At 36.3% G+C, this 3,286-nt stretch overlaps 1 protein-coding gene across 1 annotated transcript; it reads left to right on the top strand.

Moving 5' to 3' along the window:
• Window positions 1-1,265: 1,265 nt before the first annotated feature.
• On the top strand, window positions 1,266-2,501 carry LOC123562472 (acetylcholine receptor subunit alpha-like). Its single transcript, XM_045355106.2, has one exon. It carries the CDS (start codon window positions 1,266-1,268, stop codon window positions 2,499-2,501), a length of 1,236 nt encoding a protein of 411 aa, XP_045211041.2.
• The last annotated feature ends 785 nt before the right edge of the window (window positions 2,502-3,286 follow it).

Genomic DNA, 3,286 nt, shown 5'->3' with positions numbered 1-3,286 from the left:
AGGCACATGTCGTTTTAAGCAAGAACATCAGAAAATGACTCACAGCGTTGATGACTTCTATGTGTATCTCCTTTATAGAGAAGCGGCTGAACGAGAGGTGGGCACGGACTGGAGGCATGCATCCCACAGAAGGTGTGGGCTATTCTTGAAAGCCCGCAACAGCACGAGGACGTGTTCCGGCGGATAATGGACGAAATTGACCAAAACCGTTTGGCAACACCAGCTTCCCAACAACAAGATAATGACGAAATCAGGGTGCATCAAAATGGGTCCGACGAAGATCTCGGTTAATAAAGGGGACAACAACTTCGGATGGCAACTGGGACTAAGAATAGGCTTAATTTTAACAAAACAACGGAAGTTACCATTTCAGAATTGCGGTAATTACCAGTGTAGCGTAGCGGCTCATTAGTCCGCTGGATAAATAACCTCATACACTGTTTTTGTTTCGATATAGTTTATTTTCCGTCACCAACAGTATACCTTCGAACTGACAGAGCTAACAAAATTCCATCTAGCACAAATAAGCCTTTATGCATTTCATAATTCTCTGTCTCCAGCTTCATTCCTTCTCAGGCTATGCCCTGGCCGGCTTCCGAGCCACCACGTGGTTGCTGTGTGAGAGTTTAGTCCGACAATACACAATTTGTCTCCATATTTATACAGATTGGTCAAATACATCATTTACATAAGCAAAATTAATGAATTCTGGTACAAACCGCAAGTAATAAACAATAAAAATATTTCTCTTAAAATACTTTACACTTTTTACACTTTACTGCAATATAACACTTATATGATCTGACTAAGTGTTTTAGGGGCACTTTATGTGCACTTCGTGAGAAAAACAAAATGTTTTTTTTCTATAGTGACGCACTTATTAATTAACCTAGATTTTAATCTGTTTAGTCTCGCCTTTTTTTCTGTATATCTAATACTTTTTTATAAGCTTTTTATGACAAAAGCCGCTAACTTATATTGGTATAAATAAACAATAAAAGCTTTCCCTTTGTATCTTTACTAGTTTAAACCTTCTATATAGTTTCAAATAATGACATTCAATTACAACATAAATTCTGTTATGTAAGGGATTAAAAGCTTACTATTTTGATTATTCAACGACTTTCGGAATATACAACAAAGAAGCATTTTCAGATGTTTCCAAACGCAAGTAGTCTCATAGAAAAGCAATGTTTGAACTATTCTTTATTGTCTTAACCTTATGTAGCATCAGAATAAATGCGACAACATTGCATAGTGAATTGATGAGTGACTATGACACACTGATGGAATTTTACAATTCTGGAAATTATTCAAGAAAGGACTTTATTCCTAAAGCTAACGTAAGTGTAGCAATTAATGTGTCAGTATCCGTGGATTTACTCGCTCTCAATGATTTTAACGAAGTCTCCGGTTCTATCGATCTAATGATTGGTCTCAATCTCAGATGGACAGACGAAATTGTACAGTGCAATGGGTATGACCTTGCGACGGTATTCAATGCTACAGCTACAGGCACACCAGATGCCCTAAAATCCTTATTGGTTCCCTATGGGAAAATATGGTCACCAAACATGGTGCTTTTGAATGCTATGGACTCGGCCACAACTATTGGTGGATCTATTTACAAACTTCGATTCGATTTAACAGAAGCTTTAGTAACTTGGAATCCAAAGGTACATGTGTATAGTTCCTGCACTCCAGATGTCACATACTACCCTTTCGACAGGCAAACATGTACTTTTACATTCTTGTCTTGGGGAAATACCGCATCAGAGCTCCTATTTAAAACTGACAGATCAACTCTGAATTTGGGTTCATATTCAGATAACGGAGAATGGAAAGTGTCAAACAGCAAAATGTCTGTACCAACTGTTAATTCACAGTCACAAATAGAGATATCAATAACAATAGATAGGCGGCCACTCTATTTTGCTTTCAATATCATCACACCAATTATGGTTCTTGTAATATTAAATGGAATGGTATTTTGGCTGCCTGTTGAATCTGGAGAACGTATCGGTTTCTCTGTCACGTGCTTCTTGTCTTTTGTTGTCTTATTGAACATGATCATGGACCTGATGCCAAAATCTTCATCCCCGATAGCCTACATATGTTTCTACACAGTATGCATGATGGTATTCAGTGGATTGAATACAGCTCTTGTTATCCTACAGATGAGAATGTTTCATAAACCGGAAACAGATGAGGTACCTAGTTTTATAGTTTCATACATACGGTTTATGAAATGTCAAACATGCAAAAGGAACACAAATAAGGATAAAATTAACAGTGTTAAAGTGGAACCATCCGATATACGAGAGGACCCCTCGAAGACGAAGGGAAGTGTAAAATCTGATAGATCAGAATTCGAGAACGAGGGAGTAGCGATCACATGGCAGGATGCCGCGGCTGAATTAGACAAGATTCTCTTTCTAACATTTCTTGCTGGACAAACGATTTTTTCAATTTTATTTCTCCTACCAATCTTTTTACTGTAAACGAATAGAAAGAGTTACTCTCGAATGAGACTTATACGTTGTCGGCTCTGGAAATTATTGCATTTATGTTACTAACTAAATCAAGAAAAACTGTTTGTATATGATCAAATTTCATTTTTTGTTATGAAATATTCAGTGATAGAATTGAAAGTTATAAAGTGTCGAATTACAACTGAGAACCAGAAATTAAATCGGGTGTACTATAATCTGAGTTAGCTGAATTTAACAAAACGTGTACACACGAAGTTTGTTTTTATTCTTATTTGGTGTGCAGTTTTGATTAACTTGGTGAAATGAATACTTCATAGTGCTGACCTGCCGTAAAAACAAATAACTCACTATTGACTACTTCTAGTATATTCAGTTATTTTTGTTTTAATACTTGCTTCATCTAACACGGTGTCTTGCTTTATTGAAAGTTATTGATATTTTACTTATCAAAGTAAAGAACTCCAAAGTTGGAAGAAGGATTTTTTTTATATTCAAATCATATTGACTTCGATTTATCAATCAACCTGATTGTGATATCAGGCATTTTGATCAATATTTTCCTGCCAAATTTTGTTCAGGGATCTTCCCCCATATGTATATTTCTGTTCAAAAAATTAAAAATACCTTACTAAGTATGATTCATTACTTTTTATGTTCCCCGAAAAACATTCAAAGGAGTTGGGGACATAAAGCTGCCGCCATGTCCCTCTGTTCCGAAATCTTTGTCCGGGTTTATTTACTATCACTCTAATATGCAATTGTCAGGACACGAACGTACCTTACCCGGTTTAGGA

Source organism: Mercenaria mercenaria, chromosome 2, assembly GCF_021730395.1.
Source record: "Mercenaria mercenaria strain notata chromosome 2, MADL_Memer_1, whole genome shotgun sequence".
Taxonomy (NCBI): domain Eukaryota; kingdom Metazoa; phylum Mollusca; class Bivalvia; order Venerida; family Veneridae; genus Mercenaria; species Mercenaria mercenaria.
Note: the sequence above shows the minus strand (reverse complement) of the source record. Positions and strands in the feature narration are given on the sequence as shown.

Bases quoted from the DNA above. Each gene is read 5' to 3' on its own strand.
- LOC123562472 (XM_045355106.2), top strand. From the start codon at position 1,266: ATGAGTGACTATGACACACTGATGGAATTTTACAATTCTGGAAATTAT.